This window comes from Solanum dulcamara, chromosome 7 (assembly GCF_947179165.1).
Source record: "Solanum dulcamara chromosome 7, daSolDulc1.2, whole genome shotgun sequence".
Taxonomy (NCBI): Eukaryota; Viridiplantae; Streptophyta; class Magnoliopsida; order Solanales; family Solanaceae; genus Solanum; species Solanum dulcamara.
In genome coordinates this window covers 12,927,650-12,949,825 of record NC_077243.1, presented here as the reverse complement: position 1 = coordinate 12,949,825, position 22,176 = coordinate 12,927,650, and the positions used below count along the sequence as shown (strand labels likewise).

At 34.2% G+C, this 22,176-nt stretch overlaps 4 protein-coding genes across 4 annotated transcripts; 2 read left to right on the top strand and 2 right to left on the bottom strand.

Moving 5' to 3' along the window:
- Window positions 1-1,103: 1,103 nt before the first annotated feature.
- LOC129895300 (potassium transporter 25-like) lies at window positions 1,104-5,620 on the top strand. Its single transcript, XM_055970995.1, has 10 exons — window positions 1,104-1,198; window positions 2,168-2,393; window positions 2,483-2,725; window positions 2,820-2,873; window positions 2,965-3,015; window positions 3,101-3,358; window positions 3,476-3,528; window positions 3,766-3,889; window positions 3,975-4,229; window positions 4,369-5,620. The coding sequence occupies exons 1-10, from the start codon at window positions 1,154-1,156 to the stop codon at window positions 5,400-5,402; spliced, it is 2,343 nt and encodes a 780-aa protein (XP_055826970.1). The 5' UTR covers window positions 1,104-1,153; the 3' UTR covers window positions 5,403-5,620.
- Window positions 5,621-8,075: 2,455 nt separating this feature from the next.
- On the top strand, window positions 8,076-11,294 carry LOC129895685 (bidirectional sugar transporter N3-like). Its single transcript, XM_055971427.1, has 6 exons — window positions 8,076-8,237; window positions 9,000-9,036; window positions 9,132-9,342; window positions 9,435-9,596; window positions 9,682-9,801; window positions 10,629-11,294. The coding sequence occupies exons 1-6, from the start codon at window positions 8,192-8,194 to the stop codon at window positions 10,953-10,955; spliced, it is 903 nt and encodes a 300-aa protein (XP_055827402.1). The 5' UTR covers window positions 8,076-8,191; the 3' UTR covers window positions 10,956-11,294.
- Window positions 11,295-12,567: 1,273 nt separating this feature from the next.
- On the bottom strand, window positions 12,568-15,024 carry LOC129895807 (40S ribosomal protein S3a). The gene is made up of 7 exons (XM_055971578.1): window positions 14,902-15,024; window positions 14,765-14,812; window positions 14,558-14,663; window positions 13,646-13,783; window positions 13,364-13,549; window positions 13,048-13,248; window positions 12,568-12,927 (listed from the first exon to the last, which is right to left on the bottom strand). Exons 1-7 carry the CDS (start codon window positions 14,910-14,912, stop codon window positions 12,832-12,834), a joined length of 786 nt encoding a protein of 261 aa, XP_055827553.1. The 5' UTR covers window positions 14,913-15,024; the 3' UTR covers window positions 12,568-12,831.
- Window positions 15,025-16,577: 1,553 nt separating this feature from the next.
- LOC129895337 (dihydropyrimidine dehydrogenase (NADP(+)), chloroplastic) lies at window positions 16,578-21,864 on the bottom strand. The gene is made up of 7 exons (XM_055971044.1): window positions 21,216-21,864; window positions 19,247-19,510; window positions 18,966-19,136; window positions 18,206-18,318; window positions 17,923-18,109; window positions 17,490-17,599; window positions 16,578-16,929 (listed from the first exon to the last, which is right to left on the bottom strand). The coding sequence occupies exons 1-7, from the start codon at window positions 21,498-21,500 to the stop codon at window positions 16,773-16,775; spliced, it is 1,287 nt and encodes a 428-aa protein (XP_055827019.1). The 5' UTR covers window positions 21,501-21,864; the 3' UTR covers window positions 16,578-16,772.
- Between the last annotated feature and the right edge of the window lie 312 nt (window positions 21,865-22,176).

The following is a 22,176-nucleotide window of genomic DNA, read 5'->3' as shown; positions in this document are numbered from 1 at the left end:
AATAAAATCAATCTATATATTTTGTGTGGGTGTGGGTGTAAACAGAGTAAGCAATTACGAAACCATTTAATACCACTATACCAGAGATAAATAAAATAAAGAATCAAATTATATATATTGACAACATATTTCTTTACTATATCATCAGTTCATCACATAGCAGGTTAGTTACTTATTTTTAATTATATAACCAATTATTAATTTTAAATATAGAGATTCACTTGTAATTACTTTATAAGTAATCTAATTATGTAAACATTTTTTTTCAAGCGCATAGAACTTAACTTTTTTACTAGAAATTTCATTTTTCCTTCCTCTTTGACCAAAAAAAGAATTAAGACTTTAGTGTGGAACATGATTAGGTCAACCAGTCAGCATAGCATGTGAATAATTAAAAACTCTTCCTATCAGTCCTAACAAAAACCGAACATTTGATGCAACGACAAAAGTTTATTCTGATTTTGTTCCATTTATATATAACTCAGTCCACTTTTTAGAATCTTTGGGTTCCTTGTTTGTTTTGGCTAATCAGATATAAATTATGCATTCTTAATACATACTTGCTGTAACATTTATAGTAAATAAAAAACTTTTCGTATTGAAAAAATTATCTAAATACACATCTTCTTTTATCATAATCTTTAAAATTTTCTACTATTTAAAAAAATTACAGAAGGATACATCCCTCCTCTCTCGATACATCCCTATCCCCTCTCTGATACATCTCTATCCTTTCTCGGATACAACCCTTTCTCTCGGATACATCTCTATCCTTTCTCGGATACAACCCTTCCTCTCGGATACATCTCTCTCCTATTTATCCGCATGTTTGCTGCTGATGTATCCGAAATCCTTTAATTTTAAGGAATTTTTGTAATTTAAAAAAGAGATAGGAAAATAATGAAATTAGTTCTTTAACACTATGAGATTTACGTAAATTTTACTTTTTAATTTCTTGTTCTCTCAAAAGTCTCTATAAATATATATATATTTGGACCTTGTTATTAACGTGTGTCTCCCTCGTATCAACCGTTTCCTCTCAAAGAACTTAATTATATGTTTAATGTTGTAGCTCTCTTATCACTTGGAATTGGGTTTGTTACCTTAAATTTATCAAAGGCTGTCTTGCATTTCTGCTTTGTTTAACTGAGATATGGATCCTTCACTAAGCCCTGTCTCCATTCATTATGCTATTAAGGTAAGTGTGCACCACACCCTGTAATGAATTTTCAATCATTTGTAAAACCCCTTTTCAGATCCCGCACATAGTTGCGGTGCCACCTGAAATTTGAGATCCTATTTGACCGAATTTCTAATAATTATTTATGTTTAGATATATTTGTCAAAATCACTTTTTAGAAAAATACTTTTGAAGAGAAATAGATTATGTTTGACCAATTAATTTGAATATTATCTTTTTAAGTATTTGATCAAATTGTGATTGACCAATCTTTCCAAAAAGAATTTTGGGGAAGTCAAACTACGAAAAAAGACATCCTTACAATAATAATAATAATAATTTTAATTACATTTTTATTTTTATTTAATTAAAATTTAAAATATAAAAGAATCAATATATTCGATTAAGGGTTTTAGTCGATATAAATATAGTTAAAGCAAAAAAAAGGAAGAGGACGAGAGAATTTTTTAAAATTTTAGAGATGTATGGGTTAAATTATTTAGTGACAATCTCATAAATATAATTTTTTGTAAGGAATTTTTTGTTTCGAAAAAAAATATTATTCCTATTTGTAATTGCTTCTGTTACTGCTCAAAAACCACTTCCAAACACCTCAAATCTCCAAAAAAAAAAAAATTGATAAAAAATTGATTTTGACTTCCCAAAAGCTCCGTCAAACGAACTACTTAAAATAATATTTGAAGCTCCAGCTACTTCAGTTTCAAAAGCTAAAATGGCGTATAATGTCTTTACATGATGCCCATCCCCCATGGATGGGACAATTTTCTAAAAAAATGTCTTAACATGGATTTAGCACACTTGATCGGAATCTTCAAAAATGTGGATGAATGTCTAACGGATCCTTCAAAATAGTACAATTTTAGAGTATCCAGCATCAGTTTTGGAGAATCCGGGCAACATCGTTCATCACTATTCTATAAGTCATATTCATGTTTTATTCCTCTGTTTGTGGTGATCAATTTGTAGAAAGAAACATGGAGGGGCGTGGTAGTTCTATCGTTTCAAAGCCTCGGAGTAGTATATGGTCGATTAAGCACTACTCCCTTGTATGCATTCGGTTCGATTGATCCTAGCCATATCAAATCAGGACAGCAGATATATGAGCTCTTCTCCTTTGTTTTTTGGACTTTAACCATCATTCCCCTGTTGAAATATGCCTTTATAGTCTTCAAGGCTGATGATAACGGAGAAGGTACGCGTAATTTGAAAATCTCTGGCTAAGATTGATACTATGTATATGCTCAAAAAATCATACGATAAGTCAGTGATTTGTTGCTGCAGGTGGTACATTTGCTTTGTATTCCCTACTTTGTAGGCGTGCTAATGTAGGTCTGCTTCCGAGTGATGTAAATGATACGGAGCTTATGCATCAAGAGGAAGGAACCCTTTCTAAAATGAATGTGGAATCAAGGGCAAGAAGAACGATAGGAAGATATAAAAGCAGTCACTACTTGCTCTTACTTTTGGCTTTGGTTGGTTCCTGTTTGATAATTTGTGACGGAATTTTTACCCCTGCTCTTTTGGGTTAGTCTTATTTCTCACTACTTGGGCATTTTGCTTATTACCTCCTACTTTCACATGATTAGGATCAGGTTTTGAATGTTACTTTCTGTTTCAGTTTTATCAGCAACGTCAGATCTGAGACGTTCCTTGTCAAAATTGGCACCTCGATGTAAGAATTGTATTACTATTACTCGTCATGCAAGATATTTATATAAAAGTCAGGACTTTGAAGCTGATTCTTTTGATACAACTTTTATCAGTTACCTCTTCAGACAAGGCAAGACAATCTGTTGATAAGTATTTAAAGAGATGTAAGTTTCCTAACTTCTAAACTTTCAGTTTCGGGCAATGAAATGGCACTAATATGTTTTTGATTATGTGAAATGATACTTTCAGTTATACCAGTTCCAGTAGCATGTGTCATCTTGGTTTGCCTTTTCATGCTGCAACGTTATGGAACCAACAGGGTCGGTGTCATCTTTGCTCCAATTGTTATCGTCTGGCTTGTGTTTATAAGTGGATTCGGCTTGTACAATATAATTCATCATCCCCAAATACTCTGGGCAATATCCCCAACATACATGTTTAGGTTCATTAATAAAATAGATATCACAAGTTTGAAACTTCTGAGCAACATCGTCTTATGTATAGCAGGTTAGTCGTGTTAACTAGAACTTATGTATTTCACCTTCATTTGGATGTTCATCAATTCTGTTATATCACTTCTAAAACCAAAATTTTCTGATATATGAAGGCTTACATTTTTTTCAGGTTCAGAGGCAATGTTTGCAGATTTAGGTCATTTTTCAAACCGATCCATTAAGGTATTTATGAAATTTGTTAGCCATTCTTAAATAGATACTCCTCTGCTTCAATTTGTTTGTGTTAAGACCACATCATTAAATGACATTTTGGTACATTTTACGTATCTTTAGTTTAAGACACAAGATTCAGAAGTCTTCTTTACCCTCCGTGTCAAGTCAAAACCAGAAAAACAAATTGGAACAGAGGGAGTACATGATCAAGGAGATTAAGAGTTTCACAGCATGCTATTTTTGCAGGTCACTTTTATCTTTTTGGTATATCCAGCCCTTGTCTTATGTTATGCTGGCCAAGCAGCATTTTTTTCCCAGCACCTCGGCACTTCAGATGATGTAGCTCATCTTAGTGAATCTGTGACACATAGTAAGTTCGATAGATGTTTTTTTATACTTGTCGTGGTAGTGGTTTGTTCCTTCGAATTTCTAATCCTCAGTTATCAACTGCGCAGGACACCTTCAGCACATATTCACAATTTTGTCCCTTTTTGCTTCCCTCGTGGGTAGCCAAGCCACGATTACTGCAAGTTTTTCCATCATAAATCAGTGTCAAGCACTTGCTTGCTTCCCGAGGGTCAAAGTTATCCACACATCAGATAAAGTGCGCGGACAGGTTTATGTTCCTGATGCAAACTGGATGCTTATGATCCTTAGCCTGTCAATCTTGATAGGTTTCCGAGACATATCAACTATTGCAAATGCTACAGGTATTGCTTTATACAGTGATCACAACTTCACTTCTGTTGGTTTTTTAGCACTAAACGGTGGTGTAAATTTGGGGCTTTTTGGACAAATTTATGCATTTGTAGTAACATCTCATAAAGTTTTTCCTTAATTTTCTCTCAGGTTTAGCTGTTATTTGTGGAATGCTGGTGACAACTTGTCTTATGTCACTAATTATAGCACTGCAATGGGAGAAGAGTGTTGCATTTCTCTCTGTTTTGTTTTTGTTATTCTTTGGTTCGATTGAGGCATTGTACCTATCGTCATGTTTCTTGAACTTTACCGAGGGAGCTTGGTGCATCGTTGTTTTGTCGTTGATTTTCATGACAATCATGGTCTCTTGGCACTATGGTACCATCAAAAAGTATGAATTCGACGTAGAGAACAGGGTGACCGTGGACTGGCTGACAGACCTGAGTCCTGGACTCGGAGTTTCTAGAGTCCCCGGCATTGGATTCATCCATACTAACATTGTGACAGGAATCCCAGCTTTTTTCTCCCATTTCATCACCAACCTCCCTGCATTCCATCAAGTGCTGATTTTACTGTCCTTCAAGTCTTTGCCCGTCCCATACATTCCCAAAAATGAACGATACCTTGTAGGCAGGATCGGTCATAAGGAATACAAGATATATAGATGCATTGTTCGCTATGGATATCGTGATCATGTAAGGGATGTTAATGATTTCGAGGATCAAATTATTAGCTCTATAGGCGAGTTCATAGCTAGAGAGGAACGACATCACGAAGCCTTGGTTTTACAAGAGGGAAGGATGATAATTTTGGGGACAAATGGAAATGCATTGGTCCCTGTTGTTGAAGGTGAAAGTTTTCAACAAGTAACAGATATTGAAAATCCTACTACTACTACTACTACTACAAGGAGAAAAAAAGTTAGATTTATATTGCCTGTAAGTAATCCTAAGATGAATTCATCAGTAAGGAAGGAACTTCAAGAACTTGTTGATGCAAGGGAAAGTGGCACTGCCTATTTTTTGGGGCATTCACATTTGAAAGTACGTAAAGGGTCGAATTTTGTGAAGCAATTTCTTGTTATGGCTTATGCTTTTCTTGATAGGAATTGTAGAGAGCCTCCAAATGCATTAAACATCCCTCATGCTGCTCTTTTGGAAGTTGGAATGGTCTATACAATATAATTTGAGTTCCAACTGATGCAATAAATATACTATGGTGAGAATTGAGAATTCTCGAAATTTATCTATGCTCCACAAATATGATTACAAGTGGAAATAAAAACAAAATTTTGAAAAAATATGGAACACCTTGGTTCAAGGAATTTCATGCGACCAACGAAATCTTCCTGTTGGTAGTGATCAAAATCGTCATGTTGGTGTATCTTAACCATATGATAAGGGATAGACTCTTCTACAGTTCGTTTTAACTTATGATTTAATCAAAACTAACCCATATTATAAAAAGAGAGGTTCACATATGATAATATTTTATCGCTGTATTTTAATTTACATTACTTATAGTAATCATCTTCTTAATTATCGATCGAGTCAAAATTCATAGGCGTGTAAAAGGTATACTTCTTAATTATTGAATTCATCATTCAGGTATACAGACATACATATACATAAGACATTATATTAAATTACCAATCGTCGCGATTTTAAAATGACATAAACTTTATCTTCAAAAGGTAAATTTGCTTTTAACTGTAGAAAATGATGGAATGGGTGGGGTTGGACCATTAATTCATTAATTACAACCTTATAATAGGAAGGAAGTATAAAAAATTGAGTTCTCACGCAATTTGGAAGATGTATTCAATATGCATCTTTGGATCTCAATCTCTCAAATTTGTAATATTACTTTATAAAAGTCGAGACCCTTTTTAATCACAATAATGTGTCTTTACTCGTTACTTTTTAGCTATAAAATCAAAATCAGACAAGCAGTTGTCTATATAATATATGGTACGTACGTATGTATTACTATATAATATAAATATTAAACTAATATAATTAGAATGTTCAAATTCGTAGTAGTCTTTAATCTATGGTAAAATCAAAAGTTTATTTATGAAAACACGTTCCACAAATAGATATGTAGCAATTAGAGGAGATGGTACGAAACATCTTGGATTCAATCGTAGTAACAAGCATATAATTTCATGCGATACGTGGATATGGGTGGTAAATAATGTAAGGTATGAAATGAATTTGAACAGATTAATTAAAATGATATTATTATGTTATAAAACAAAGAAAAGCCTGAATAGCTGAATGTGTTTTTCTCCTCTCATTTCGTAATCCTCTCTCAGAAGTAACTTGACTGAGGAAAGGCTAGGTAAAGCTTGACTAAACAATGAATTATAGTTTAATTATCTGTCCAACTCTTACCAAGTTTTGATTGTTTTTGGGTTTTTTTTTAATAAATTGCTTAATTATCATAGAACTTTTTCCTTCCTTACTATAAGTATGGTATAACATATCAAACAAAAGAAAAAGTTTTAATTCAAATAGTTAATATTTAGCTCAAAACTGCCAACTTTTAGATAGGCTGAATTAGGTGTGTTGAATGGGTCATATTTTTACACATGAACTAAGTTCTTGTACAATTTTAGCCAATTGATAAATTAAACTTTTGAGCTGTAGTTGTCTTTGACATGGTAGGCATGAATTAAAGCATAATACATGTAAGAAAAACACATTATATGCTAATTTATTAAACATGTCACCAGTTCTTACAAATTTAAGAAACGTACAAAATTGTATCTGTATTTTTCATTTCATCATACATTATACAGATAAATTAAAATGACACCCAAGCAAAGCAAAACGAAGCATATCATAAATTCATCAGCCACTGCAGCAAATTGATCTTCTCTTTATTATTGATGCAAGTTGCTGACTTTAATTGGTCCCAACATATATCATTTCTAAGCTGATCTTTTTCAAATTGGTGGCTCATTTTGTACCAATTTTGAAAAAGAATACAACCTCTAAAAAATAAAGCACGAGTTGCAAGTAATAGTGCTCCTACGGATTGGGGGATGACATAATAAAAGAGCCTCATGGATGGGACACTTGAACTTTGAGCGTATGAGTGCTTTTAAATCACTTTCATTAAATATTTGTCCAAATACAATAATTATTTATGAACCTATCTCACGCTCCAAAAAAACTAGCTCAAAATAAAGAGGATTGCTCAAACCTTATAAAAAGTCAAGGGATCTCATCCTTCACCGATGTGGTATTTCACTTCAACACCATAAGCCCCCACACCCAGACCCTTTTTCGGACTAGAGTGCGCCATTCATGGACCGAGAGTAACTTCACCGGTCCAAAACCGGGGCTCTTTCTATCCTCCTCAATCGATTCGGGGTCTCACATCGGATAAGTCTGACTCTGATATCATGTCAAATTAGGTCACATCTCAAAATCTAGTTCAAAGAAAGAGAGATTGCCCGAGCCATATAAGAATTCCATAGATCCCATCCCTCACCAATGTGCACTACTAAAAAATCACTATTTTCCCACTGAAAAATATTCAGTGACTATTTTCACTGATATTTTGATTGAATTTATGAAAGGAAAAAATAGTAATGTTTTTATATGAAAAAAGGAAGTTTCCCACATTAATTAAGTGAGAATTTGTTTTCCATCATACATTTTCCCAATGAGTTGGTTTATGAGTTGATTTAGCGGTAAATGAATGAGAAAATCATGATCTATAGTATAAATTTCTCGCTAATTTGCGCCGGAAAAAAATATCTGTTTCTTCAATAATTGCATGCACCTTAGCTAGCTAGCTACTTTCCACACCTCCTTGGCAGTATAAATATGTGAGCCAAGCCTACCTCTCATTTCACAGCCAAGTAGAAAACTTGCTTGTCATTTGCAACTCTAGCATTGTGTGTGAGAGACAGTGCTAGAAATTTGCAACTGTTTGGCTAGTAAAAACAAAAGAGAGAGAGATGGCAGGTGTTTTTGATCACTGGGCTTTCGCTTTTGGTGTCCTTGGTAAATTAACCCTTTTTCTCCTTCTTGCTTCGATATATAATAATAATTGTTAAATACTATAAATATTCATATGGGATTCCTTCAATGTTAAATGTCTATGCATTCTTCTTCCTTTGTGTTAAATTATTATTCTATTTTTACCAAAATGATCTCGAACATATTATTTTTCTTTCAGCCGATCATTTCACCTTATCATTTGGTTTATAATTGTAATCTTCGCGAGAAAAACTTTTGTTGATCCACTGTATATGTTAACACCATTTGCCGAAAAATATTATATATATATTAAAAGTTATTTTTACACATATATATTAAACTTTGAATATCTTTAACAAAATTTATGACTTCTTTGTAAGCGCAAAAATGAACATATCAACAGGTAGGTAGCGGAAGTGATACTCACTACGTAGGTACATCGTACTATAGCTAATTTAATTAATACTCATAATTTATATGGGTCGTCTCCTAAATATATCATTCTTCGTGAAATGCATTTTAAAGTCTTGTCTCTTGTGTATGATACTACAAGAAAATACGGAATTAGCTATGAAATTTGTCGGTAATTTCCTTGCGAAAAAACTTCTAGCGAATTGTATTTTCTTACTATCCGTCGTTAATCAGTAGCTAAATGAGATATATTAGCATGAGATTTTTGTTGTTTAGTTACAAAATTTTGTCCACCGTGCTAATTCTTTGTTTTCTAGTAGTGTGAACTCATGATCATCTCTCATTTCTTTTTTATTTTGGCAATTCAATTTGCAGGTAACATTGTCTCGTTCATTGTGTTCCTTTCTCCAATGTGAGTCTCCAGTTACTTGTATTTTTTAAAATATTATCAGTATATTTGGCTTATTATAATCTGACTAACACACCATAATATTATCATACTTGTAGACCCACGTTCTATACAATTTACAAGAAGAAATCAACAGAAGGGTATCAGTCAATTCCATACGTGGTTGCTCTCTTTAGTTCCATGCTTTGGATTTACTACGCAATTTTGAAAACCAACACCCCCTTACTCATCACTATTAACTCATTTGGTGTCTTCATTGAGACTATCTACGTTGGTTTCTACCTTTTCTATGCACCAAAGAAAGCCAAGGTACGTAAGTTTTTTACAAATAAAATTTGTTTTGCCTAAAGGAAGAACGTAATTAACACATAAGTCTGATATATATATTTATATTTATACAGGTCCAAACTGTAAAAATGCTCATGTTATCAGTGGTTGGTGGATTTGGTGCAATAGTCCTGGTTACCGAATTTCTATTCAAAGGAGTCGTTCGTGGACAAGTGGTTGGATGGATTTGCCTTATTTTCTCCTTATGTGTGTTTGTTGCTCCCTTAGGCATTGTGGTGAGCTTTTACTTGCAGTTTTTTTTTCTTCCTTTTCTCTGTGTTAAGTTTGTGCTAAATTTTTTTCTCAAATAATTTCATGCAGAGACAAGTCATCAAGACCAAGAGTGTGGAATACATGCCACTTCTCCTATCAGTTTTTCTCACATTAAGTGCAGTCATGTGGTTCTTCTATGGTCTTCTACTAAAGGACATTAACATTGCCGTAAGTTCACTTGTCGTACAACTTCAATTTTCTTGCATGCGGAAACGACAGATTGAGAATTTGAATTTTACAACAATAACCTCAAGTTTTAATAACTGAGTTTTGTATTTGACTTTTATATATGGATATAGTAAATTTCCTGACACACACGTATATATATAAGGTTTAGATCAAAATTATTGTGTTCTACTAAACATGTACAAATATTAAAGCTTACCTCCGCCGTTGTATACAACAATAATAATTCAATAAAATTTTGCAAGTGGAGTTTGAGGAGGGTGGTGTGTGTATGCAGTCTTTACCCTAGCTTATGAGGATAGAGAGGTTGTTTCGGATAGATAATCGGCTCAAGTAATTAAAGCAACAAAACAAGAAAGAAAAAAGAATACTTTAAGAAATACTAGTAAGCACCAACATATAATATGATAGTCGAAGCAAAGGAAACAATAGATAATAATAAGAAATAAGTAGTATAAGAAAGTCGGAGAGAAACACAAAGTACTAATACCACTCACTGATGAGGGAAACAGACATCGCAATTACCTATTAACCTTCTATCCCAGTTTTCGACATTCGTATCCTCCTATATAGGGTCTTGTCCACAATAAGCTATAGGTGTTTCAAATCTTATCTAATCACCTCTCCCCAATATTTTCTCGGCATACCTCTATGTCTATTCACCCCACCATAATCAACATCTCACGTCTCCTCACTAGGACATCGGTCATCTTCTCTTCTCTTCGTATTTCCAAGAATGTACATATTGACATGTTTATATCTTCCATCTTATCAATGTTCTTACGTACTAACCTTTTTAATATTTTTAGGCTCCAAATGTATTGGGATTCATATTTGGTATACTCCAAATTGTGCTCTATGCAATATATAGCAAAAAGGAGAAGACCATCTTAAAGGAGCAGAAACTTCCAGAGATACAAAAACCTGAAGTCATTGTGAAGGATGAGAACATGAATGCAACTAAGAAGCTTACAGAACTCACACAGGAACAAATTATTGACATAGTGAAGCTTGCAGGTTTACTGGTTGTTACTGATAAAGTACAGGTTGCCACGTGTCCGAATGATACTAATTGTGGAGTTAAAGCAGCTACTAAACTAGAAAACATGCCCAAGTTGCAAACTGTGGCAATCTAGTAAATAACAAGTCAGGCTTGGAATTTTGGCATTGACATATCAGTGTCATTAATTCCTTTGGTTAACTTTTCCTACGTAATATAGTGTGTGTGGTGCATGTGCATATTTGTACACAAGTTATGAATGTCGTGGATATAATTAAGTAACTAAAAGTGTGTTCTCTCTAACCGTTTACACTAAACTTTTAGATGAGACGATTGTCACACGGCTTAAATATTCTCTATATGTGTGCTCATATTTATGTAAGCTTTATGTTGGTATATTGTCCCAGTAAAGAATAAAATGGTTATCTTGATCCATGTATAAGAGGCTAGCAATGATATATTTCTTTTACAGAAACTAATTAAAGCAAAATTTTATCCGGGTTAATCCCTACGGGCGGAGTTATTTAAATTATGTGTTCTCTGTATCGAGGTAAATTTTATTTTTAATCACACACATTTGATTTCATCACATCTTTTATTCAATGATCGATAATCTTTGTTATTTTATCATAGTAATAGTTCAAGGGATTCAAGACCACCAATATACTAGATAGAATTAGTGATTTATTTGGGAGATTAAATGGCTATGTATGTAAAATATATCGACAGTTTCGATAAAGTACATGGAGGATATGGCCATGGGTCTAGCAATGACTAAGGAAATGCTATTTATATTAAGAGTTCAATAATTAGCATATGATTAGGTTATACATTGCACGTTATAAAAAGAGGTTCCCATTTGATAACATTTAAGAGTGGAGATAACCATAATGAAATAGACTTTATTAATACTGCACCATGTGATAGAATCACGTTCAAGGACTATGAGAAAATTTAAGTAGAAGCAATGACTATCTAATAGAATTGTTAATATGGGCTAACTCAGTCCAAACGAGCTACTTCATACGGGTTTTAGGATTTGACGAATCAAGTCGGTGCTGGTTCATCATTTTTTGATAGACCTTAAAACGGACAACCCAACCCATTCCTCTGTGGGTTAACCTAATCTCACTCACTGTATTTTACCCACAAATTGGCTCAACCCAATCCTGCTCAAGCTTCATAGGCCATTAAACTTACTTAGGCCAGACTAAAAAGACTCGTGTACTATTAAGAATATTTTACAGAGAGAAATGACATTGAATCTAAATGAAAAGTCTAACACGAATTGAAAGATGTTGAGACTGCAGAGACTGTATACTGGTGATAACAACATAAAGACATCAATTGCGCACGAAGTCCTTCATATTAAAAATGTCATGCCTAACTCAAAGGACAACGGACAGAAGACATCTTGGTCAAAACCAAAAACCAAAGAAGTTTATATAATTTTAAAAGAAAAGGTAAAAACCCAAAAACACTCTCTAACTTAACATACCCCGGAGAACGAATATGATCATCATTATTATAATTAAAACAACTCTCAAAATAAGAAAACTTCATGTTTATGCTTTAGGTTCAATTAACTAAATTTATTTCAAATCCCCTACAGTTATGTAGTTCTCTCACAATTGAACTTCCATATAAATTGGGGATTAAAAACATAAATTCAACTATTAAACGAAAGTAGTTTCCAGCGATGGCATGAAAAGGGAAGTATTAAGAGAAATTATCATTTAGTCAAGTCATAGTCAAGAAAATGGTCAACTTGATAAAAATTATCTCATCTCAAATGTAGCACGAATTACCAAGCTTCACAGTGATATAATTCAACAAAGGGGAAAAACAGTTGGAAAATCCATATCTTGGTCTATGATAATGTATGAATTGAACACAGGCAAAGAACCAGATGCAAAAATTTTAGATGTCACAACAAAACTCAACTTAAACAATGTGATGCTCTAAAGACTACGACCATATTCGATCACATAACTTAGATGGGTGAAACAAGTCTAAGCTCCAGGAACCTCGGCCTCTGCCTCTGCTACTGTCTCATCAGCTGGCCGATCCAACTTCACACCAACATCTTCTGAATAGTCACCATGAACCTACAGAAAGAACTCTCAATCAATAACCCAACAATGGCAGCTATACAATATGAATGTGACAGTAAACTACACAATGCATATATTGTGTAACGCATATGATGAACAGATAGATAATATTACCTCCATCAGCTTGCCAAGATCAAATTTAGGGGCCTTGAGGATCTTGACCTTTCGAATATAAACATTTTGTAGGGGGAAGATGCTGGAAGTTGCTTTCTCAATCTCCCTGCCAATTGATTCAGGGATGAATTTGGCAACCAACTCCTTCAAGTCACAGGAACTTGCTTGGTTTCTCATGATCTCAACCATCTTCCTGCGGATCTATAACACAAGATGAAAAATTCTAGTCAGCGACCAAAAAAGAACTCCGCAAGACATGATGGCAACAATAAGAATATATGTCCGCATACATGCAGACCAAGTAGAAATACAATACCTGACGGATCTGGCTGCTCTGGGCATAACAGGTACGCTTCTGCTGGTTTGGACGCTTCTTTGTAAAAGCAATGCAGAACATCCTAAGAGTATAGCTGTCTGTAGTCTTGACATCCACATGGGCCTCAATCAAAGTCTGCCATTTGCGGACCAGAGATCTCAACTTGTCTGTTGTGAAATCCATTCCCTGTAATTACATAACAAAGCTAGAGCTCAATATATAGTCATACATGACACCTCTTAAACAGTGTGAACAAAAGATTGACTAAAAGGAACATCTTACATGGAAGTTAGTGAGGACATTCCTCCCTTGCACATCTTCTGCTCTCAAACGGATTTTCCTGAAAGCCTGATCCTCATCCTTCTGAAGATCAGCCAGGCTAACTTCAAATACTCTATGTTTTAGGCCCTCTGAAGCAATCTGAAAGGAAATCAAACAACTACTTCGGTCAGAAAGTGCACTTAGAACTATAACTTGTTTATACCAAGAGATGAAAAATTCAAGTTCCTTATATAAGAATACAACAACAACATACCCAGTGTCCATACATAAGAATAAGTTATCTATATTTTTAGGCAGCGGATTTAACAATTGCACAAGTAGGCAGATATCACAAAACAATGTGAAACAGAGAAAAAACTGGTGAAAGACTTCTTTACCTATGTAGTTAGCATCCACGCATACCGGAAAGGGGAAGAAACAGATAGCAGTGAAGTAATTTTCATCCCGCAGTCTTGTAGATACAAGATGCAGAATCACAAGGGCATGTCATAACCTGAAGTGAAGGACTTAGCTGTCTGCTACATATTTCAAAGTAAAAGTTCTTGCACACCTCAGTTAGAGGTAAATTGTAACAAGGCAAACTAGCCCTCTCCAACTAGCAACATTAACTATAAATAAAAACTCACTGGTGAATTCATGATAAAATTGACAATAGAACCCCTTATTTGACCAAAATTCTCACTCTTCATGTTTAGCAATGTAGAAATTGAAAAAAAGTCAATCCCTAAATACCATAACCAACATTTCCTCCTCCATTCACTCAACATATGAATGTACATCATTTCGTTAATTAGTCCACATTACATAAGAACTAAACAGAATCCAAAACAGACTTAAAGAAATGAAACTAAAAAATAAGCAACAAAACACAAGATCAATAGAATTCACAAAGGAAAAAAAGCAAATAAATACCTTGGTACCCTGAGTCCTGGTAACAAGGGTTTTGCCGACGTTTTTGATTTCAAAAACAGATGGTGCCTTGATGTCGTACCAGTCCTTCTTTGCGTAGGGATCCGCCCTGCACACATTCACACACAGACAAACACAGAAAAGTAAACCTCACATTACACATACACACACAAAAAAGAGACAAGGAATTAAGGTGCTAGGGCTACTTACGCCTTCTTCTTTCCTCCCTTCTTTCCCTTGGAAATCCTCTTGTTTTTGCTGTACAATGAGACAATAAAAGAGCGTTAGAAATTAAAAAAGAAGAGAAGAAGAACTAGAAATATGGCGTGCGAGTTAAAGCCATATACCCGACGGCCATGTTGGGAAGAAGAGATTAGAACTGCTTTGGGGGTTTGGGGGAAGGGGATGATGAGGCGAGGCTAAAGGAGCTGCGGAAGAGAAACCCTAGTTTCAGTGAAAGAGTGATGGAAGGCCTTGAAGATGATTATATATATGTTGGGATGTGAAAATCGGCCACTTGTTTTGGGTTTAATTACGACAATACCTTACATTCCCTGTATTTCTTTTTTTATTTTTTTTAAGCGGAGGAATAGTTATTTTTACAAAAACTAGGAATAAATCACATAACGTAAAAAAAAATTAAAATTAAAATGAGGCATTTACATAGGTAGGCATTTAAATTTGGCCTCACAAGTGAATATTTTAATTTTGGATTACATATCTAGACACCTAAATTCCATCCTATTGTATTTTGTGGACACATGATGTTGCATTTCACGTCATTTTTTACCGACACATGAAATAAAATGTTAAAAATAAAATTGAATTAAATAGGTCCCTTTTGCAAATTCTGGAAAAAAAATCAACAATATTTTCCATATTTGCTCACAAATCGAACAGCAAATTCATACCAAATAGCTTAAATCCTTCCACATTTGATTTAAATTTAATTACAATTTCATAAACACAAGTCAACAAATATCAATCACAATTTTGGATTTAATTCACAAATCTGCAAGACCTTTTCATTATTCTTCAAACTTTCACAAGTTTATTAATGGAGTTTATGAATCTTTTAATACCCCACTATTTTTCAAAACCCTACAAATTTATTAATGGAGTATAATGAAACACAACTTCATTTTCAATTTCATAAATTTCACATAAAATTTTAAAAAATAAAATTTATAACCAAACACCTAGTAAAAGTCTCGGAGAGTTTTAATAATTTTTTAGTTTACTCAACTTGAAGGTGCCTGTCTTTACTTTTCTTTTCTTTTCTTTTCTTTTCTTTTCAATTGGGACTAGTTTGACAAGACCATGCATTCATCAATTCCAACCAACATGAATTTTTATACTTGTGATAGTCTATTCTTAAATTCATAAACTCCAATTAGTAGTAACGTTTTCCTCCTTGCAAAGAAAAGCACTTAGAGCCCGTTTGAAAGTAGTTTACTAAAGGTAATGAATGATAAGTATCAAATGTAGGAAATAAATTTTAGATGTTGAAGTCGATTTTATAAAGTAAATAGTTACATATTTGTATACACGTGCTGAAACTAGAAAAAAGATCTCTCTCGTCTTGCTACTGTTTTCACAAGCCTTGACCTAACATAATTACCAAATGCTTAACACGATTTAGTGGTACTTATGTAATCAAGCCAAAACAAGAAGAAAAAGAATGGAGGAATCGCATTCAGAAAGTTCATCAACCATGTATTCTTAACATATAGCTTTTTAAAAAAAATAAAAAAAATACTTTCAAATATTTTTTAAAAGCTTGATCAAATACTAATTATAGCTCAAAAGTGTTTTTAAAATTAACTAGTCAAATACAAACAACTTCTCACCAAAAGTACTTTTCAAAAAACATTTTTTGACCAACCAGGCTATAAGAATTTATGGAGTTGCATTCACACAACATATGATTTATTTTATCTTCCAATTATATACCTGCCTTGAGTGATATACTTATAGATATAAATAGAGCTATCCACTAATTATAAAATGGCTTTTCGGATGATTAGAGTAACTAAATGAATTCTGGGATTCTACATCATAAACACAAGTATTTTGAATCAAGTTAAAAGATAAAATAAATGAACAACAAAGAGGTCAAAGTCACTATACACCAATCCAGTCAGATATATGAAAGAGATTGATTTATTCATGATCTACAACACGAGATGAAAAGTGCATTTAGAGGAGGTTTACAGGTCTAGTTGGAAACCATGCTTTCAGTTTCTTGCACAAAACCATCTCCTGTCCAGTCTTTATCTGATAGTAAACCTTTCTTAACCGCTTTTCTTTGACGTATGGCTTCTTGCTGCCTTCTCACCAAATCTGTGTGAGTTGTGAAGTATTCAAGTGACGTTCTGCACACAACACAAATTCAAATTATAAACAAGAGATTCGTATCGTTAGTTACTACGTATAGCTTTATGCAGTAGCACTGTGAAAAGTCAAACTTGAAGTACTGGGCAAAGTTAACAGAAACCACAGAAGTGGATCTTATAGGAAGAAAGTTAAGAACCTAGATCAAGATCCTACTATATAATGAAAGTTTTAGGTTTTTTCAATTTGGGTAATTTTGGGTTAAGAACTAAAATGTGGTTAAATACCAATTCTGTTTGCTTTTTCTTTGACCTGTTTTAGGTCCAAGTTGAACTAAAATGTACCCCACTTGGCCAGCAAATATCAATAGGTAATGCAATCTAATGCTTGATATTCCAGATAAGGAGCGCTTTACCCACCCCCAATGTGGGACTTACCGGCGCGAATCCGGATTTAGTCGGGCTCCAATATGGGTACCGGACACCGGATGGGAAATCAAAAAATAGATATTCTAGTTGAGCCTTAATTCTTTCTTTCTTCTTTTAGATGGATCTAATGCCTCCGAGTGTGTGTGCGTGTGAAAGAGAAAGAGAGAGATTACCCTCTGAAATCTTCTATAGAAGAAAAATTGTGCTTTCTCATGAAATCTTTCAGCTCAGAGCACAACGTTTTCACAAGTCCATATCCATGCATCATGACACCGGTACAAACCTACATAATAAACCAACAAAGGTTTTATCATTCCAAGATAATGTCGTGCAAAAAAGGATGGCCGAAAAAAAGAAGAGAAAGGAACAAACAAATTAAGAGGAGTTGCCCATGAGTCTAGCTTGAAATGCTCTCTTCTCCATTTTACTGAAATTTCACTACGATCAAAACTAAATTGTTTTGAGAGATTTTTCACTTGTGTTAGATCACAACTTAGAAGAAATATTTTCAAGGAAAAGTCCTAAATTTAGATTAGGGCAAGGAAATTTTTCACCCAATATGTAAAGTCACAAAAAATAGAGGAAAAGGTCACTTTCTAATCCAACCTGTACAGTATTTGCTCCGAGAAGAATAAACTCCGCGGCATCACCACCTGTCTCAACTCCCCCAATAGCAGAGAGTGAATAGTCCTTATCTCCAAATTCTGACTTCATCATCCGTGCAATGTTCATTACTTTTGCAAGGGCAATTGGATGCACTGCCTTTGCTGAGTAGCCTCCAGGAGTAGAGTATCTAAGACAAATAGTAGAAAATGAATTGCTGGAGATCATAAAAGCAGAAAATTTTAATTCAGCATTCTTTTCAATGTAGAGATAGTGAGATACTAACCCCTCAACACAAGGCTCGGGCCTTAAGGTGTCAAGATTGATTCCCATTACACTCATGATTGTATTTATAGCAGATACCCCCTCACACTCTTGGTTAAGAGCCACCCTAGCCGGCTACAATCCAAGGGGAAGAAATTAGAAACACATCGAAGACGCAACTTTTACGTATAAGAATAATGTTGATAACTTCTCAGCCATGAGTGAATAACAAACAAGTGGGAGGCCATAATTACAGTAGGGAAGTGAAGTGAAGATGGTTTAATCCAGACAGAGAATATTAATGATAAATATATCATTTCATTTCAAGCCAAGGTGGTCCTCTTACATGTCAAACTAATAATGATCAGACAGCTCTAATCACACTTCTCAAGTCCTTAACAGTCATTATCGACCTCATTCAATTTGGTAAAGACTCTACAAGTGGAAAGTGCAATAGAGAGACCTTGAAACCAAAGCAAGCTTAATCTCCAAACAAGTAAAGGGGTCACAAATGGTGCAAGACAGAATGATCCAAAGAAGAAATTACGCTGTGTCATCAGGTTGATTTAGGGAGGAATAAGGGACAATCCATCTTCTAAGAAACTAACAGCATGTACAAGCTCCACAATGCAACTTTCCCCTGAGAGAATGTTTTAGTAATAAAGGAAGAATATAGCATGATGAATAGGAGAAGTTATGACCTTCGTAACATATGCAATTGGTTTCTAGTTTGAACATTTTAGCGATCTATCATCGTTGTTATAAATGCTATAACAAAATACCTTGGTAATGTCCGTGATATTAGGGGTCATCTTTGCCCAAACTGGAACTGTGGCTACAGCATTGATCCATCCGCAGACCTCCTCCAAGAGATCACAATCTTGACCAACAGCAGCACCCATTCTACGTTCAGGCATACCATGGGGACATGAGAAGTTGATTTCAAAGGCATCCTGTAAAACACTATCAATTAGAGAGAGTCATAACTTCTAAAAAGAGAATTAACGCGACAAAATTAATATAATGAGAACAAAATCTTATCCATTAAGCCCCATATGCTTACAATTCCAGTTTCCTCAACTCTGTAAATAAGTTCCTCCCAAGCAGCTTTGTTGTACTCTTCCATGATAGAAGCAATAAGTATCCTATCTGGATACTCTTCTTTCAACTGCCTGAACTCTTTCAGCATTGTTTCCAGAGGTCGATCACTAATGAGCTCAATATTCTGCCACCCAATAATTTGTCCTTTGGCAGAACCATTTGCATCTGCTCTTAGTTTAGCATATCTTGGGGTCACATTTTTAACTTTATCAGCTTCCAAAGACACCTGAGGGAAGAAAAAAAATGATTAAAGAGGAAAGACTTGCTTTCAACATCAAACAGACTGGAGAAAGCATGCTTCTTAGGGTGTTTGGATTGGCTTTTTTAAAGTAGCTTATAAGCTAAAAGCTTAAAGTCATAAGTTGGGGGTAGCCAACTTGCTTTTAGCTTATTTTTGTACTTTTTAGCCTAAAAAAAGTTCTTAAAAACACTTTTTATCTTTCCCAAACACCTCCAAAACTAAAATAAAAAGCTTATAAAGCCAAAAACTACTTAAAATAAGCCAATCCAAACACCCTCTTAATAATATATTCAACAATATTTCAGTCACCAACTCGAGTTTGAAGGAAGGACCATATTGAAAGTCGAGAACCGATTTCAAAATTCTAATATAGAAGACTATAGTATGCAGTTAACTAACAAGTTCAATGATAGTTCTTTCTTCTCTGCACTTTCCACAACAGAAATAAGTAAAAAGTGTTGATCTCACATTTCAGTCAGACAAAAAAATCCTTTCAAAAGCAAAAGGAGTTTATCACACTTTTCAGTGACAACTATTGCTTTCGTTTCAATTTGTTTGTCTAGTTTTGACTTGGCACAATTTTGAAAAAGTAGAGAATAATTTTGAATCTTGTGGTCTTAAAAGTTGAAACTAAAGAACTGCCGAAAAAAGAAAGAGACATTTTTTTAAAGGAACTAAAAAGAAAAGTTAAGACAAACAAATTAAAACAAGGGAAATATTTCTTACCATTTAGTTGATATAGAATCAGCACATGCAGAACTCCATTACAAGTTGTTAAATGATTACTCCATACATACTGATCCAAGACCCTACATAGATGATCTCAGGGTGGATCCAATGTTATGGTACCTGGTTCATCTCAACCACGTACTTTCGAAGCGGATCCTAAATTATGAGCCCGTTTGGATGGGCTTAAAAAAAGTAACTTTTATGTATGAAGTGTTTTTAGAACTTTGAAGTGCTGAAAGTTATTTTTATAAATAAGCAGTTGAGTGTTTGGATAAAAGTGCTTATGATATGAATTTTAGGGTTAAAAGAATAAAAAAAGTTAGTTTGGGAATTTAGTTAAAATATAAGGGATATAAAAGTAATTTCCATGGTAAAGAAAATGACTTTAATCACTTTGGAAAAAAAAGTTAGGAATCCTAACTTTTCATTTTTGACTGACTTTAAGAACTTTATGGCTTAAAGTCAGTATTAGGCAAACACGTCCAAAAGCTAAAAAGGGGTTTTAAGTTGGTTTTGATCAACTTAAAGTCAATCCAAACGGGCTCTATGTGTGAAGTTATATTAAGACTGCAACAAATAGTAGATATGAACCCATAATTTTAAAAACAAAATCGGTTCGATTCTAAAAAACTTAAAATTGAACCCATAGAAATTTAAATCCTCCATCCACCTCCGAATGATCTACAATATCTAACAGAGAAGATCTATAAGTTCATGTCATTCTCCCAAATGTTGAACTAACTTTACTTGAGCAGTTGCCACACTCAATTAGATGCATATCAACAGCTCAATTTAGTTTCTTCCTTCATTTTAGTCCTCCTACTAAATCGGATTTCCATCAAAAAGATAGAAAGTACTACTAACAGATAACAGACAACTGGAACTAGATCCACCACTGAAAATATATGGATAAAAAAAGGATCCATTAAAGAAATACTACTAAAGTCGAAGAAAACTTTACCGTTTTGGCGATAACACCACCCCAGCCTTCATCAAAGGCTCTCTTCATCACTGTATAGTTGGTCCCGGGAGGACCCGACCCGATAACAAATGGGTTAGGCATTTTCAACCCGTTAACAGTAACACTGAGATCGGGCTCCACAGACTGGCCCTCTAAGGCCATAACTCTGAACCCAACTCGTTTTCTACCGAAATTTAACCGACCCGCCCGACCCATCATCGGTTCAATACCCGAGTTCCCATCAAGCCCAATTCTGATTCGTTGAGCCAATCCAAGAGACGCCATAGCTGGGGAAAAAAAGAAATTGATGAACTGGGTTTGTGACTCAGCAGCAACTCGGAACAGAGAAAAAGATGAAAATGAATATCTAGGAATCTGAGTTAGGAGAATAAAAAATTGTATTTAAATAGCTGTTGATTGGAATTATCTAGTTGTAGTTTAGGAGAAGAGGTCAAGAGAAAAAAATCGTTTTTTAAGAAGAAATTATAGACCAAGATTCACAAGGGACGTTTTTTAGTTAATGAAGATTTGAAAATTGATCGGAAGGTTGATTATTTGTGGATTTTAGGTGAAAAAACAGAAGTTGATGAAAGAGTTGTGGTGGACCAGTAGTAGTGTGCGAGTTAATGAGCTGATCTGACTTTCTCATATTTGAAATTTCATCACTTTTTGCATGGCTTACCTTCTTTCTGCGACACTTTTTACAAGTTTTTTTTTTAAAAAAAAAAAAGAAAATAGCCAAAATGATTCCATAATTTATTATTGAATTTCTAACTACACCTTTTATTTTTATTTTTTATTTGGAGAAAATTCATATATAGCTCTAGTTTAGAACATAATTATAAATAGAGGCGAATTCAAGACTTTTAGAAAACGATGCACCATTACTTTAAAGATAAGATCTAAAATTATAGAAAACAATCATGATATAACCATCAACTTTGTCATTTAGAGTTGATAC

Coding starts and splice junctions, on each gene's coding strand:
- LOC129895337 (XM_055971044.1), bottom strand. CDS start 21,500: ATGGCGTCTCTTGGATTGGCTCAACGAATCAGAATTGGGCTTGATGGG. Junction 17,600..17,922: donor TCGGAGCAAATACTGTACAG/GTTGGATTAGAA, acceptor TTTATTATGTAG/GTTTGTACCGGTGTCATGAT. Junction 16,930..17,489: donor TCTATAGAAGATTTCAGAGG/GTAATCTCTCTC, acceptor TGTTGTGTGCAG/AACGTCACTTGAATACTTCA.
- LOC129895807 (XM_055971578.1), bottom strand. Junction 13,550..13,645: donor ATGTCCTCACTAACTTCCAT/GTAAGATGTTCC, acceptor ATGTAATTACAG/GGAATGGATTTCACAACAGA. Junction 13,249..13,363: donor AGAGCAGCCAGATCCGTCAG/GTATTGTATTTC, acceptor CTTGTGTTATAG/ATCCGCAGGAAGATGGTTGA.
- LOC129895685 (XM_055971427.1), top strand. CDS start 8,192: ATGGCAGGTGTTTTTGATCACTGGGCTTTCGCTTTTGGTGTCCTTG. Junction 9,597..9,681: donor TTGCTCCCTTAGGCATTGTG/GTGAGCTTTTAC, acceptor AATTTCATGCAG/AGACAAGTCATCAAGACCAA. Junction 9,802..10,628: donor TAAAGGACATTAACATTGCC/GTAAGTTCACTT, acceptor TAATATTTTTAG/GCTCCAAATGTATTGGGATT.
- LOC129895300 (XM_055970995.1), top strand. CDS start 1,154: ATGGATCCTTCACTAAGCCCTGTCTCCATTCATTATGCTATTAAG. Junction 2,726..2,819: donor TTTTACCCCTGCTCTTTTGG/GTTAGTCTTATT, acceptor TTTCTGTTTCAG/TTTTATCAGCAACGTCAGAT. Junction 3,359..3,475: donor CATCGTCTTATGTATAGCAG/GTTAGTCGTGTT, acceptor CATTTTTTTCAG/GTTCAGAGGCAATGTTTGCA.